Genomic DNA, 15,589 nt, shown 5'->3' with positions numbered 1-15,589 from the left:
TGGCATTATTCAAGGCGAGACTAGACAGAAAACCAATAGGATTTTGGTAGAAATCTAACAATGTATCTGGTTGCAGGTGAAGTGCAGATGGGGTTTTAATGCATTTACTCTGCCCTTCCACTGTAGCTCTGTAGACTTAAAAGAAATTGCTCTGGGCCGTTTACCGAGGGGTCCCTTCTGTAAATTTGATTCAAGACATTAGCTAAAAAAGATTCGATTTGATTGATTTTATCCCCTGTGTTAATTATAAACAGGAAGATATTCACTTTTAAAGGTTAAAAAACCAAAGCCGTCCTCATGGGGTGGGGAAAAAAAGCACGTGGTGTGAGAACTAGAGTCTGCAGACTGCAGAACTCCAGTCAGAAGCAGCACTACGGACAGTTACAATATGGCATACTGGGGTGGTCAGGGTCTCTCTGCATTGGGGCAGGATTGGATTGAAAGATGATGTCTGCATTTCTGGGCCATGAAGCTCTAAGAAAGTCCAGCCCCTGGAAAGCACTAGTTTCTAAACACAGGAAAAGACAGAATATCAATGAATTCATCTGCGAAGGACAATTGCTCAGGTTTCGTGTTAATGAGCAGAAAGGTAGGAGGAGTACAGCTCTCAGCTTGAAGGGATTGTGCTGACTCAATAAAGGCACAGCTAAGATCAATCATCTAGTCAACAGCATAGAAGATCTAAAACCGATGCATCTACTCAGTTCAATAGGATGGATGATAACCACCAGGGCCCACAAAGTTACGTGGGGGGTGTTCAGATCTAGTTCTAAACACATAATCCCATTCACACCACTGGCAGACGTTCAGCCATGCCACGCCACAGTGGAGAAGGGCCGCTGGATGACAGCAGGTCCCACTGATTCCCAGAGCAGGGAGGCAGCTGGGATATGGGACTCCAAGAGCCAAGGCAATCCTAAGCATGAACAATCATGAAAGAGGCACCGAGAAGGCGTGGGGGATAACAGTGCTGGAGGATGTGCGGGGGAGAAGGGGCGGATATGGGAGATGCACCCTGCTCTTCTAGACATGGAGCTCCAAGTAAAAGCATTGGCCGTTTTGGAGCAGAACTGGCTGAGCTGGCAGGCTGCAGTGGAGGTGTTAAGGATGCGGAAGGGGGTTGGAGTGGCGTCTGGGGGTTCTGGATCAGAGCTGGGGGGATGGGTGGAGTAGAGGGTGGGAACGGACCTGGAGGGAACGGAGGGGGGACCTCGAGGAAGATTTATGGGGGTGAGAGGTGGATCGGGGAAGCACGGGGGCAGGAGTGGTGATTGGACTGGGGCTGGGGAAGATGAGGGCTGGACTGATGGAGGCTGGGGGACTGGATCAGAACTGCAGGGTTATGGAGGCAGCTGGCAATCTGGAGGAGGGCAGTGAGGGAGCTGGAGGGAAGCTAAGCAGGAACTGGGGAGCTGAACTGGGTCTTGAGGGGGTCGATTTTGGAAGCAGGAAGAGGGACTCTAACATATTCTTGCACCGGGGCCCTCTGGGACCTTGCTATAGCCTTGCTACCAAGAAGATTGCTGTTTGCCAGAGGCTGGGAATGGGTGACGGGATGGAGCACTTGATGTTTACCTGGCATTCCCTCTGAAGCACCTGGCATTGGCCACTGTCGGAAGACAGGATGTTGGGCTAGATGGACCATTGCTCTGACCCACTGTGGCTGTTCTTATGTTCTTAAGATGCAGCAGGAAGTTTTCACCTCTATAAGCAACTGAGGAGACAGTCACATTCAAGCAGAAGCTCCACAGCAATGTAAGAAATTACATTAATAGATTCAACATGGTGCCAAATTCACAGAAATCACTAATAAAAGCTCAAATGTGCTGAGTGTGTGGGCAAGCTGAAAAAGAGAACCATGGAATTAAGTGGAGCAAAAAGAGAACATGTGGTGGGAAAAAAAACAGAGATGATAGATGAGTGGGTAATATCTGGAGGCTGACTACAATTGATAGTGTTGAAATGTGGAACAAGGTCAGACAATGATGAACATAGGTTTGATTTTCCCATATGGGTGTTTCCATGAATTAGTGGAAAGATTTCAGTGGTAACCAGTCTAATAAAATACATCAAAGTACCTGTCTCTTCTTGCTTTTCTCCTTTGGATGAGACATCAGGATTTAGTGATTAACATCAGAATATTAGCATTCATATCCTTAATTAAACCTCTCTGGTCATTTTTTTGTGCAGATTGCACTATCCCAAGGGTTATGTAAAATTCATTTTGCTTTGGACTCCAAATAAGATTCAGAAGAAACTGCCAAAAATGGAGAGTGGGGCAGAGGGGGAATATAACTTTGCCATTAAGCCCGCAAAGAACAGCCTTGTTCTATATATTTGCTACAGGGAATAGTATGCCATAAAATATTCCAGTTGTATAAATATATGGACTTTGGATTACCAGTCATAGGTAACTGAATGAGTTGACTATTCTACAAAGCATTCTTTGTCTTTTGAAATGGGCGGCAAATCGGCTATATCACATAAGCAAGAAATAGATACAAGCTATGAAAAATCTATATTACATCCATCAGAGCAAATAAAGAGTGGCAACATATAGAGAGCCCTCATCTGAGTTTATTACAAACTGTAGTTTTTTATCTTACCTAGGGACAGGGAGAACTGTTATGAGAGGAGAAAAATGGATATTTCATGGCATAGATTGTACCACTTGAAAGAGCTAAGGAAAGGCACTCACATTCATAACATTTCAAATCCAACTCTTATACAAGACTGTCTTTATAGGACATCAATCACAAGATGAGAGAAACTGTACGCTATTTTCTAGTAACACACTGCCAATCGCAAGACAAATGCCAGATGCCACAGAACAAGAAGTAACCATTTTTCAACTTGTGAATGTCTTCAAATATATTACAATGAAAGTGTGAAAAAAGACCCTTTCAGCTTCATCTGTTTTGACAGATGCCAAAACTTGGAGCATGGCATTTTATCTTCATAGTGCAATAATCTTTATGAAACTTAAACAAGGCTGAGGATGGTGGCTTCAGCCTAAAATTACACTCTTCACTGCACAATACACAAAACATTTCAAGCAGTCTGGCCATTGCAGGAGAAAAGATTTGCCCTTAAAAAAGGTGAGGACAAGTCTGAGAAGATGAAAGTGCTGCTCCATCTGACATTAACATGGTCCAGTTCGTATGCTTTCTAATTGGCTGTTTGTCGTCTTACTGCGCTCTGCAGAACCGCTACTGACTACCATTAGTAGGCAGTTATAGGCCGCATACAGCTTTTTTCCAAATCAAGAGTATAGATTCTAAATTTTGCTCATGTGAATGTATTTAGTCCATTATATTAAATAGGTGTCAAGCTGCTAAATCGTCCACGCTGCAGAAATGTACCCCTAAAGGTGATGTTTAGAGGAGACATTACACAAGATTTTATCTCTGGTATTTCTAATATGCCCGTCACTGCAGTATCTGATTTTCTGTATGTCTTTAAAACTGGAAGCAGCAACTTTTCTGTTAAAATGCACATGAAATCACAATATACTTTTTTGGGCTTTTCATTGTCCTAAAGGATAACAAGTTTAGAGGATAGGAGGTGTAGGTCCAAAAGGAGATAGACACCACTGATGTAGTTACAGTCCACTGAAGGAAGGTGAAAACTGAAATATTTAGGAAAAATATTATTTTGGGAAGCCCTCAGATACCATGGTGAAGGATGTGATATATAAACCTAGAGAGCGAGAAGTTGTCCTCAAGTAATTTTGTCCATAAGCAAAGATTGTTATATAATTTTAACAAGACATTCTGCTGGTCTTTAAAATAAGGTGTGCAAGTTTTCCTGTCCTCTTCTCTTATTCTAGAACTAGCATGTCTTCTACTGCGGTCAATGCAAAAAGCCAATCTCCCATCTCCATTTGTGCTGGGGTTGCCCTACAGTAGGTTCCCTCTGTAGTGGCCTGAGGTATTGATGGAGTACTGGCTTGTGTTACTTCATTGTGTAACATTATGTGTAGGACTTCAGCACTACAGAGCTCCATTCGGGAGAAGACCGTACCAATGGTGACCTTAGTGATGTTTAATAGAATTCTAAAACATCCAGAGGTAGTTGAATACCGGTGTAAAGATCACCACTATCAGTGTGACAATGAAGTATTATCATTCTCTCACCTCTGTTAATGGGACAAGAGCATGGGTCCCAGGGTCCTTATTGTGGTGCCTGGAAGATGATTGGCTATGCAGACTACACACATAATTTCATTAAATATCGCAATAAAGACAGAGGGTCAAATCCTGTCTTTAGTTACACTCAGTGCAACCCCATGTGGGCTTAAGTCGGACTTAACTGATGCCCAAGCCTTCTGCTAGCATGCTACATGTGGAAGAATGAATTCACCTGATTATCTCAAAATTCTGAGAGAGATGAGATCGGTGAGGTAATATCTTTTATTGGACTAATTTCCAATTAATCTGCCTGCCGAAGGGATGCACCTGTACAGGGTCCGACTCTTCATCCGAGGAGCAGTGTCTATGGGCCTTCTTCTGTGACGGGGGCACGGACTGCACCCCCGCTGACAGGGTGGATCTGGAGCAGAAGGTGTCTGAGCGCCGCCTGGCGGACCTTGACCGGTGCTGCCTCTTGGCCTGCGCTGCCTCCGGTGCCAGGGACCGACATCGGCACCAAGAGGGAGACTTTGCATCCTGAGTCGAAGCAGGCCAGCTCGACGCCACCGACCTGGAGCGACTGCTGGGGGAGCGTCCTCGCTCTACCCCTGATGGCTGTCAGGCGGGAGATCTTCCTCCCTGTACTGGGGATCTCCACCGTCCGCTCTAAGTCCCTCAGGGACTTCTTATCTAACTACACTTAACACTACTTAACAACTACTTAAAACTAACTTAAGTACTTCGAATAACAAAGAGTTCAAACAAGGGGAATAGTACTTGCAGAGAGCAAGGCTAGTTCCAGCAAATGTCACAGACGGAAAGAAGGAACTGAGGGGGCGTAGGGCCGGCAGTGCCTCATATACCGTGGCATGCGCGCGGGACTCCAGGGGGCACCAAAGCCGGCCCTACGGGGTCTGCTAAGGGGAAAAAAGTTCTAGGAACCATGCATTCACCTATAGTGGAATGGACATGAGCAATCACTCAAAGAAGAACGATGGGGAACTGAGGCACAGACAAGGTGACTTGCCCTGGGGCTCTGAGAAAGTCAGTGGCAGAATAGGGAATTGAACCCAGGCCACCCAAGTCTCAGAACGTCACTAGGCCAACCTTCCTCCTCTTCATGTTCTGTAGCTATGCTAGTTAGTTAATAGCATGGAGAGCTTTAAAATTTGCACTAGTTCTTGAATTCTAAAGAACAAAAGAAAGGATTTTTTCCCCTGCAGCCATTTGGGTAAGTGCATTCCATTAGCTGCAGTTATACAATGGAAGCCTCCCTGTCAACAGTACTGAAGTTCTAAGAGTGAAGCTTTTACTCAGGCTCCCCTCCCAATCAGGTCAATGGGAGTGTAGACTAGTGGGACCCACACCTTCTCTCCTATTAAATATGAGTAATCTATATAATTGTGTTTAGAAATAAATCTAGTCGTGATCCAGCCAGGTTATAATTTTAAAAATCCCAATTATTCTGTTGCAGACGTTTGTTCTAATATATAAATATTTTTAAAGATAAATTTGAGGATGTACGCAAAGGTAAAGCTATAGATTCAGCTCTAGGTACCATTCCTGGTCCAAAAATGAGAGCAAAAATATCCAATATGCAATTAGTTTAGTTTTTTACTGTTAAATCCATTAGTTACAGAAACAGACACTTGGAAAACTAGCACTGCACTGTTTGATGCTGTATTGTGACAGAATATTAATTATGGCATTGAATGCTGGCCAAAACATGCTAAAAGTACAGAAAAAATATGTACAGTAGCTGTTCAAATAATTATTAAAATAAAAACAAAGTATTGAATTGCTCCTACCTGCAGAGCATACCTGGTAATATGGAGTGACACCGAGAGCTAGTGCTCATGCAGTAAATAAAGCATTATGCTATAATGAACAATTCTAGTTGTTCTCCTCTCCAAAGGGCCAAACAATGGAACTGTCTTTGTTTTAATTTGCAGTCTGGCCCCAGAGAATTGCTCTTTGTTATTCCTGTAACAGTGCCCAGATGCCCTGAGAGCCCCTTCGTCAGATGGAGCTGCACCAATGTACACCGCTGTGGGTCTGACCCAGATTCTTTGGGCATTTTAATGAATTCAAAGGTCTGCCATAATACTAAGATAAAGGGCTAACTAAGGGCCTGATCCAAAGACTAATGGGAGTCTTCCATTGACTTCAACAGGCTTTGCTTAAACGGGCCAAACGCTGCATGGTGCTAAGTGACCTCCACTGCCACACCAGTGGGAATGAAGGGTGCTGTGCCCTGAAATTCAAACTCAGGCTCTCACTGAGGCCTTCGGCCAAGAATGCCCTCCACTTGTCCCAGAAGATGAAATGCTTGGATCAATCCAAATTATTTTATTGTGTTGGGACCACAGGAAACTGGAGCTCTCAGTGGGGTGGTCCTCAGCCATTCAAAGCCATGAACATCAGAACCAGCACCTTGGGATCTGATCCTGCCAACTCTGAGTCACCTACGGCCTGATCCAAAGACCACTTAAGTCAATGGAAAGGCCTCACTGACTTCTCTGGGCTTTGGATCCAGCTCCTAGGCCCTGACCCTAAAAAAAGAACAACGCTGGGGTGAGCCAGTGCACTACTCTTTGCAGGATCAATGTCCATGACTCCTTACACACGCAGTTCCACTGAAGTACCACACACCAGGTTAGTGAACTTAATGCAGCTGTTTGCGGGTATACGGGCAAGCAGGATGGGTAGCCATTTTGATCTTTTCTTTTGATATATAACAGTAGTTGGAGTAACAAAGGTTGTGTACAAAGTGCTGGACCCCAAAATAGTTATGATTTCAGTGCTTTGGGATTAACTTTTTTTTTAAATCCAGTATGTAGCTGCCGGCACTCAATAGACAAAATCTGTATCAATTCACACAAAACAAAGTACAGTAAAAGCCTCACAAAAGAGAGAGTTTTACATTAGAATCGTGGCACAGACTTCTGTCACATGCTGCAGTCTTTTAATCTAATGTCTCATTTCTAGACCATTTTTAATCCCAAAGACAATGTCACACACACACCTAAGCCTAAAATGTGATCAAATGCATAATTTTGGGTTTTAATTTTTAAAAAGCACACAATCAGTAAATGCCAGTTTACATCTTCTTACTTGGTTTCAAAACAGTGTCCCAAACACACAGTGCAGCTCAAAAACATGTTGCTCCTGTCTTGGAGATTCGCTTCTCATAGACATTACTGAAGCTGAAATTCCTTCAGAGAGGTTGCTCCTCTCAGTCAGTGCTATCAACCCCATGATGCCAGTTATCGTAACATTGCATTTTTGCCCCTTTGTCTTCATAAATGATTTTCCATAAACTCAGAATAGAAGCTGCAGTTTGTCATTTGAGCTATATTGTATGTCCACTGGGGAAATAATAAATAACAGCCATTTCCACTGAGAGTCATTACTTGGAAGGGGAAACTTGCAATAGTCATTTCTGAAGAGCATAAATCAGGGAAAGATGTAATAAATAACTATGATTATCAGATGGAAGAACTCAAGAGCCTGTGTTTCACCTCCTGCAGCATGTGTACAGGGATTAGTTTTCAGCCCTGTCATTCTTTTTTGCCTTAATAGCGCCCATCAAGATCGATGATTTCTATAATCTGTAAATTTACTGGCAGTGGTCATGCGGTTCAGAAGAGGTGCAGGAGTAGCTGAGGTGAGGTGGAGTCCATCTGGCTGACAGGTAACCAGCGCCGCTCGACGCTCCGTTATTCCTCGGCTGCAAACCAGGCGCTTCTCATCCAGGATGGCTAGATGGTAGTCACAGAAATCAATCAATGATGCCACTTGTTCGTGAAGTGGGAGTGACTTGTATCTTCTTTGAGCCAGGCAAAAGAAAGCTTCTACAAAGGCTTGCAAACACATCCCTTCAAATAAGAAGAGAATTTACATTAGAATTATGACACAGACTTCTCTCACATGCTGCAGTCTTTGAATCTAGTATGACGCATTTCTATACCATTTTCCATCCCAAAGACTGAATCTGTATGCGCGCGCGTGCGCGCGCGCGCGTGCGCGCGCACACACACAGAGTTAACTCCTTTTTAATTCAAGCAACAATTGCCTAGAATGGTAATTAACAAAACACCCATTCTCTCTGTTCTTCAAGGACCAAAGTGAAACATTTTATTTTTATTTGACACAAATCAAACAGCACAAAGATTTTAAAAAAGTGTCCCAGAATAGCAAACATGCCCAAATTGGGTTACAGATGGGTGACATTCCTGAAAGTAGAAACTATTCACAAGGATATGCTGTGATACTCACGAGCATCAGTCTGACCTGGTAGTCTGGTATCTGGAGATAAATGGCTATAGGAACTACTGATTCTAAGAGGTTGAAAATTGAATTGACAAAAGATCAGCCCTGATTCTTGTTGCTTCCGATATTACGTTGAAACTGAGTCTGACACATTCTCTGGAGCTCAGCACGTGAGGATATAGGAAAAAACAAGTCATATGTGCAACTGAAGTATGTTATTTTAAACTTTGCATGTTTAGAGATGCAACCAAACCAAAAGTTCAGATCTGAATATACTTCAGATTTCACGGTGCTTCAGTTCATGACTTTGTAAAGCTGGTCCCATTAATGAGTGCCTCATTAATGTACAAGTGAGTTATCCTAAACTTTCCGTCCTCTCTGCTGACACTGCTCTGTGCGGTCAGACATGTGTGGTCTTTCTGATGAAATGTCCACTAAGGCTACCCAATATAAGTTATGGTGATGGTGTTGGCAATATGGACACTTTTCCATCAGGAACTGGGCTGTGACTGGCCAACTCATTTCACATAGCTCACCAAACAGCTATCATACGGTAACACCTTAGAGTCTCTGCTGACCTTGGCTGGATTCAAAGTGGCACCTGGAAGTGAAAGACTCCATGTTCCACCATCACTGCTCTCACCAACTCAGTGCCGCCCTTTTTTTCTTGTTGTGCATGCCAGGGCACAACTTTCCATTCCACAGTTCTTTGCAGCTGCTTTTCCTTTCCAACTAAAGGAGGCCACAAATGGAGGCTGGGGCCTGGCAGTACTTCACAGGCCAAGTTCAAAGACTGGAACCTGCATGGTGGGCACAGATGGGCCATTCGGCTCACGGCATTCTAAGGGCTGGAGATGCCAAGCACTGGGATGGGGTTTCTGTAGCAGCTGCTGGCCTAATTTGGCTTTTCTAAAGTCCTCTCCTCTGGTTTCAGTGAAAGTTGCTCCCGCAATGGTTTCGCATGTACTGGATGTTTGCTGTCAGTCCTTGCTGCACTAAGGACTTCAGCTTGAATGTTCTGCATTAAGGGATGGCAGATGAGTACTCAAATTGTCTCTCCTGCCCAACAGCAGCCCTTAGCTCCTGCTCCCTTCTTCATCCCTACCTTGGTGAGGCTAAACGTTCAGCTGAAACACCAGGGTTAACGCTCCCGCTTCAATGAGAGGTGCCCTGATTTCTTTAATGACCAGTAGGGTTAGGAGCTCAGGTTTCTCTCTTATCCAGGAGACTGCCACTCCAACCACACAGCATTCTCAGCACCATTGTGGGACACTGTCGTTAGTACTGACATGGAGACAAGAGCCCCTTACTGGATCACCATCACCACGCCTCCAAAAGCCTAGCTTCTCCTTTAGGCCTCCTATCCAAGTGCCAACTCCCCACCCCTTCTTAAATTCACATAATGGGAAGTTCACGTCCCAAGGTGGGACAGACATAGGCACAAAGCAGATATATCATATGCCCCTCAGTTATTCTAAAGGACTGGCTTCCCCAGCCCGCTCCAAGAAAGTCTGCTGAAAATACTTATGGCAGAGTGAGTTTAGCTCCTTTTGCTATATATTTCCCAGGTAAATGTGTAATTTCACTGACATCAGGAAAGAGATTCTGCTTAACCTGAATAGAGCCCTCTAACACAGATGAGCTGTTTCAATTGTATGAAACCCAAGCCCTTGGAGTGTACATTAAGGGAAAGCAGAGCATTGGCAAAGATTATTTTGTGAAGTTCTGCTTCTCTGCTCCCCCCCAAGCAACCTGTAGAAGCCAGACACTGCAGAAACAGGACTTCTAGGGTGTCCTCTGGTTGCATCCCATTTACAGCATGTTACAATAGCCATGGGAAAGGGTGGCTGCACATAATGCTAATTCCTGCATTTTGGAACCTTGCTGTAATACCCTATTTAACTCTTAATTAAGGACCTACGCACCGCCAGACCTTTGTGGAATGTCAGCAACAAGGAGCTGTCATATCTGGTTTGCATCTTAACTGGCTCACCCAGTTAGAGCACACACTTAAGGGGATTATTTTAAGATCAGATGCTGAGGGTTGTTTTTTTTTTAAACTTAATTTAGGTTTATTGATGTCATAAGAAAAAGCATCTTTTTAAACATTACAATTACAGTTTGAAGTATAATTTCTCTCAACCAAGCCTGCAATTGGGGTCACTTACGAGTTCTGTGGTGAAAGAGCTTGCAAAGAAATTGTTGGGTTATCTGACAGCAGCAGCTGCCAGCTCAGTAAATTATTTTATCAGTCATGGTGAGCTACCATGTGAGAAAAAGGGCCGATTCGGTAGCATACATATTTTCCCCCATAAGTGACACTCATGCAGAGTATTTAATGGAAAAAGTTAGAAGCTGCTGTTTTACAATAATAGAAACAGTTATTGTGTGATTTACAGTTGAAAGCGGGCCAAATTCAAAGCCAAATTGCCACAGATAGTTCAGGAAGATTATTATGTACAGAAGTATTACATTCCATTTTTATTTTTTCCAGAAAACTTCTGGTTCATTGTGACCCTAAACAAATCTGGTAAATCCTGGATGCTGAAATACTCGGCTTGAAGGTTCACCTGCCTGTGATTCTTTTGCTAATGCAGTTCTGTCAACTAATTTAAAATAAATGATTTGGTCCCACAGTGAAATTCTAAAGGGAAATCTGCACATTTTCTGTACAATTCCTCTCTGTAGAAACACCCCACACCCCCTCTATATAGACAGTACTTTGAGCACCTGGAAACCTGGTTACTGTTTAGTGATTGCGCAAATAAGGGGTTTCTAATGTAGCTAGACCACGTACAGTGTGGTGATTCAGACATTTTTAAACATCTGATGACTGCTATATTATTTGCAATACATATTCAATTTTTCCTTCTGATATCCAGACTAGATTTGTTCCCTCTATCACTCTTTTGAGCAATATACTTTATGTATTACTGCCTGTGCCTGATGTGTATGTTATCTGTCATATATAAGGCTACTGTATAATATAGTTTATCTTCTTATGAATTAGGTAAAATAATACTTATCTACAGATGCAGACTTCATTAACATCCGTGAAGCACTTTTAGATCTTCAGAAGGATCTAAGTATTTTTACAGGTGTGATATCCGGCCACATTCTAGCAAAATTACCATTGTGTATCATTGAGACACTTGGGGTTTACGTAGGAGAGAGATGAAGAGCCATTTTGTAGAAATAAAATAATGATAAATAATTGAAGGGAATTCTCAGCTAGAGTGATTTTGTTATTTTTTTTATTATTCCATTGTTCTGTTCCTTTAAAAAAAACAAAAGGTGTATATGCACAGGTGTATGTGTATAAGAGGAATGAATACACGTGTGTGTCTGGAGGGAGGTGGTTTGGTTTGGGGGGGATTGCTTTTGTGTTTTAAGTAAACTAGGTTTTGGTCTTAGCTGAAAGATACTAGCTTTACAGCTAGACTGAAATGCTCGCTTTATAAGAAACAAAACTAAAAATACCGAACTCTTATATAGTGCTTTTCATCAGGAGATTTCAAAGTGCCTCACAATCTTCAGTGTATTTATCCTCATCACAACCCCCTATGAGGCAGAACTATTACCTCCCTCATACAGATGAGAACAGAGGCACTGAGGAGCTAAGTGACTGACCCCAGTCACAAATGGAGTCCTTGGCAGAGCAAGGAACTGAACCTGGGTCTCCTAAGACCTAGGCTAGTGCCCCAACGCCTGGAGCATCCCTCCTCTCTCATTCATAGAGCAAGCACTGTACAACAGGCAGCGGCAATGAAAGGTTCCCTCAAACACCCCACTGTGACTCAGTTCTGACCTTGAAACACCACCTTTATCATTGTGAAGGCATTAAGTCTCTATTGCCACTCCATTCAAAGTTTTACATCTATTCCTGCCAACCAAGGTGCCAACGGTAATGGTGTTTTTTGAGATGGAGACACCTGTCCAGTAAAAACACCAGACTTATTTCACAGAAGTACTGCGCAGCTGTCAGAAACATATGGCATTATTTTCTCATTGGAATGTGGCAGCAATTTTAGAGCTTAAGTTATATATCAATTGGTATAGTTAAGTCATTACTGCAACAAGAAAATCACCTCTGAACTCTGCTATTTTGACAAATTCGCACTACACATGTGAATGGAGCAAGCAGGGAAATCATTATCGGAAAGTAACAAACAGCTACCAGTCAGTAGTACACTCTCTGCAATTCATTAAATGACAGACAAGCCGACTCACTAAGAATGGTGATTAGCAAGCTGAGGCTTGTCCAGACTGAAAGGTCATCCTGGACTCTCATTAAACAATGTAATTTATATTTCAGCAGAATATAGATACATATTGCTTTGAGTATTACTAATTTATCTGAAGATGTCACAGAATCGACTCATCATTCATTTTGATTGCCTCATGGAACGTTGAGTGCGCAGAATTCGATTGATTGCTCATGAAACATGTTTTTTAAATGTATTATGCAGAAATGATTTGTTTAGTTACAGAAAACAGGGTTACTTACCCGTAACTGCTGTTCTTTGAGATGTGTTGCTCACGTCCATTCCACTATAGGTGTGTGCATGCCTCCGTGCACGGCTACAGGAACTTTTTTCCCCTTAGCAGATCCTGTAGGAGCTGGCTCCGGTGCCCCCTGAAGCCCCACGCACATACCGTGGTATACGAGGCGCTGCCGGCCCTACACCCCTTCAGTCCCTTCTTTCCACCAACTCCAGCAACGGGGACGGGGGGTGGGTTGTGGAATGGACATGAGCAACACATCTCGGAGAACATCAGTTACTGGTAAGTAACCTTGTTTTCTTCTTCGAGTGATTGCTCATGTCCATTCCACTATAGGTGACTAACAAGCAATACGTTGGAGGTGGGTAGGAGTTACCGGTGAGCTGCCTGCAGCACTGCTCTGCTGAAGCCCATGTCTTCCTGCGCCTGCGGGACAATGGTGTAGTGGGACATGAAGGTATGGAAGTGGCGGCTCTGCAGATGTCCTGCACGGGCACTCTCACTAGGAAGGCTGTAGACAAGGCTTGAGCTCTGGTTAAGTGCGCTGTGATGGTTCACGGAAGTGGCACCTTCGCCAGCTCGTAGCAGAATTTGATGCAGAAGTTATCCATGAGATGTGCTGGGCAGGGACAAGTGAGCCTTTCATCCGGTCGGCCACCGCAACGAAGAGCTGCATCGATCTCCAGAACAGTTTCATGTGCTCGATGTAGAAAGACAAGGCCCATCTTATGTCCAGCGAGGGCCACTTCACTCCTCCTCTGAATGGTGAGGTTTGGGAAAAAACATGGGGAGAAGAATATCTTGGTTATAATGAAATTGGGAAACCACCTTGGGCAGGAAGGGCGGGTGCGGCCTCAACCGAACCTTATCTTTATAGAACACCATATAGGAGGGCTCCAAGGTCAGCGCCCTAATCTTGGAGACCCTCCTTGCAGAGATAATGGCCACCAGGAAGGCTACCTTCCAAGAAAGCAGGAGCAGAGGGCATGAAGCCATAGGTTCGAAGGGGGGCCCCGTGAGAGGACGAGGTTGAGATCCCAGGGAGGCACCGGGTCACAGACCTGCAGATAGCCTTTCCACCCCTTTCAGGAACCTAATTGTCATTGGGTGGGAGAAAAGCGATCTCCCCTCCATTGGCTGGTGGAAGGCTGATATAGCTGCTAGGTGGACCTTCAGGGAGGCCATAGCCAGTCCCTGGAGCTTTAGCTGTAGCAAGTACTCCAGGATAGCCTGTATTGGCGAGAGGCTGGGCGGAATACCCCGGGACTCCACCCAATAGGTAAACTGTCTCCATTTAGCCCAATACATGACTTGCGTAGAAGGCTTCCTATTATGCAGCAGGACTTGCTGGACCTGCACCGAGCAGGCTTGCTTGTCCTCAGTCAGCCACAGAGCCTCCACGCCATGAGGTGCAGGGAGTCCAGGTCCAGATGCAACAGGCGACCGTGATCCTGGGACAGGCGATCGTGCCGTCTCAGGAGCTCCAAAGGAGGGGTGATCAAGAGGTCCAGCAGCATGCTGAACCAATGCTGGCACGGCCAGGCTGAAGCGATCAAGATAACGTTCGCTTTGTCCCTCTTCATCTTTAACAGGACTCTGAGCAGGAGGGGAATGAGCAGAAACGCGTACATGAAGCTCCCTGACCACTGTAGCAGAAAAGCGTCGGTGATCGATCCGGCCTCTCGGCCACGGAGAGAGCAGAACTGTGGGCACTTCTTGTTCTATGCCGACGCGAACAGGTCCACCTGGGGAGAGCCCCACCTCCGGAAAATCATAGACACCACCTCTGAGTGTAGCGACGAATCATGGCGGTGTAAGAACGACCTGCTGAGGCGGTCCACCTCATCGTTCCTCACACCGGGGAGGTGAAAAGCTATCATGTGAAAATCGTGTTTTACCACAAAGTCCCACAGATGGATAGCTTCCTCCGCAAAGCGGAGGAACACGCTGCACACCAGGCGAATGGCCCATTGATGTGCAGGCATCTCTCTTCCCTCAATCAGCTGTGCGCCGAGGTCGGTGCTGATATGGGCACCCCACCTTATGTCCAAGGCGTCCGATATCAGGGTAACTGAGGGAACTAGCTCCTCAAATGGAACACCCTTTAACACTGCCCGAGGGATCCTCCACCAGTCTAGGGAGGCTAGGACGTGGGGGGGGGGGGAGCTGTGACCACCTGATCCAAAAGGTGCCTGCCCAGAATGTACACTGAGGCCAGCCATGCTTGAAGCGGTCTGAGCTTCAGGCAAGCCAGCCTCACCACATAGGTGCAGGTCGCCATGTGACCTAATGGCTGTAGGCAATGCCTGGCTGTTGTTGTAGGGCATTGGTGCAGGTGGGCAATAACAGAGGACATTGCCTTGAAGCGCGGCTGGGGCAGGAAGGCTCTAGCTTGGGAAGTGTCCAGGATCGCTCCGATGAACTCTACGCACTGCACTGGATTTAACATGGACTTTTGTTCATTTATCAGCAGGCCCATCTGAAGACCATGGTGGGGCTGTCTCAGAGGCTCCTGCTGTGCGGTACCAAGCCCGGGAGGAGGAGTACCCCAATCCATAGGTGCTCCGTCACTCTGGAGCGTGTCCTCTTGACAACAAGAAGGTATGACATCGACGCCGCAACTGATGCCGGTGCATGGGACCATGCTCCGAGGAGCTGGATGTTCCAGAGCATCGTCTCGGTAC

General features: G+C 45.0%; 1 protein-coding gene across 6 annotated transcripts in view; it reads right to left on the bottom strand.

Moving 5' to 3' along the window:
- Positions 1 to 7,172: 7,172 nt before the first annotated feature.
- Positions 7,173 to 15,589, bottom strand: part of TTLL11 (tubulin tyrosine ligase like 11) — a 113,482-nt gene continuing 105,065 nt past the window's right edge. For 5 of the 6 annotated variants that reach the window (XM_067541758.1, XM_067541760.1, XM_067541759.1 and 2 more), the window contains one exon: positions 7,173 to 8,008. In XM_067541758.1, coding sequence (XP_067397859.1) covers positions 7,719 to 8,008 — 290 coding nt within the window. In that variant the 3' untranslated portion in view covers positions 7,173 to 7,718. The remainder of the gene's footprint in view (positions 8,009 to 15,589) is intronic. The other variant, XR_010918585.1, reaches the window with a different exon arrangement.

Source organism: Emydura macquarii, unplaced genomic scaffold (genome assembly GCF_026122565.2).
Source record: "Emydura macquarii macquarii isolate MOO-44397 ecotype Brisbane River unplaced genomic scaffold, CSIRO-AGI_Emac_v2 contig_691, whole genome shotgun sequence".
In the NCBI taxonomy this organism is placed as follows: domain Eukaryota; kingdom Metazoa; phylum Chordata; order Testudines; family Chelidae; genus Emydura; species Emydura macquarii.
The sequence above is the reverse complement of the archived record's forward strand: the minus strand, read 5'-3'. Positions and strand labels throughout refer to the sequence as shown.